General features: G+C 44.9%; 1 protein-coding gene across 1 annotated transcript in view; it reads right to left on the reverse strand.

Annotated features, from left to right (window-relative positions):
- Positions 1-345, reverse strand: part of LOC109831878 (probable beta-D-xylosidase 2) — a 3,671-nt gene that overhangs the window by 724 nt on the left and 2,602 nt on the right. The window contains 2 exon segments of the mRNA XM_020399344.1: positions 1-72; positions 173-345. The exon segment at positions 1-72 is cut by the window's left edge and continues 724 nt beyond it; the exon segment at positions 173-345 is cut by the window's right edge and continues 60 nt beyond it. Coding sequence (XP_020254933.1) covers positions 1-72; positions 173-345 — 245 coding nt within the window.

A 345-nucleotide genomic window follows, 5' to 3' on the forward strand; every position in this document is an offset into this window, starting at 1 on the left:
GCATGCCCATGTCGGTCATGTCCACCTTCTTAATGAATTCCTCTGGGTACCACGTCATTGGGAGCTTACCCCCTAAATTCAATTCGAAATTTCAATTTTAAGAAATTAATCGATTGAAATTAAAAAAAAAATTTGAGTTTGTTCTTTTTAATTTACAGGAAATAACTTGTACCTGGGTTGTGTGTGCCGAAGAGAACATCCGCGATGGCCATGCCGCCGGCCTCCCCCGGATACCCGGCCCACAGAATGGCCCTGATTTTTGGGTTGTTTTCAGCAAACGAGATATCTAAAGGCCCACCACAAATTAGGACCAATACAGTTGGGCCTTTAGAGGCTGCGGCGACC

Source organism: Asparagus officinalis, chromosome 2 (genome assembly GCF_001876935.1).
Source record: "Asparagus officinalis chromosome 2, Aspof.V1, whole genome shotgun sequence".
Lineage (NCBI taxonomy): Eukaryota > Viridiplantae > Streptophyta > Magnoliopsida > Asparagales > Asparagaceae > Asparagus > Asparagus officinalis.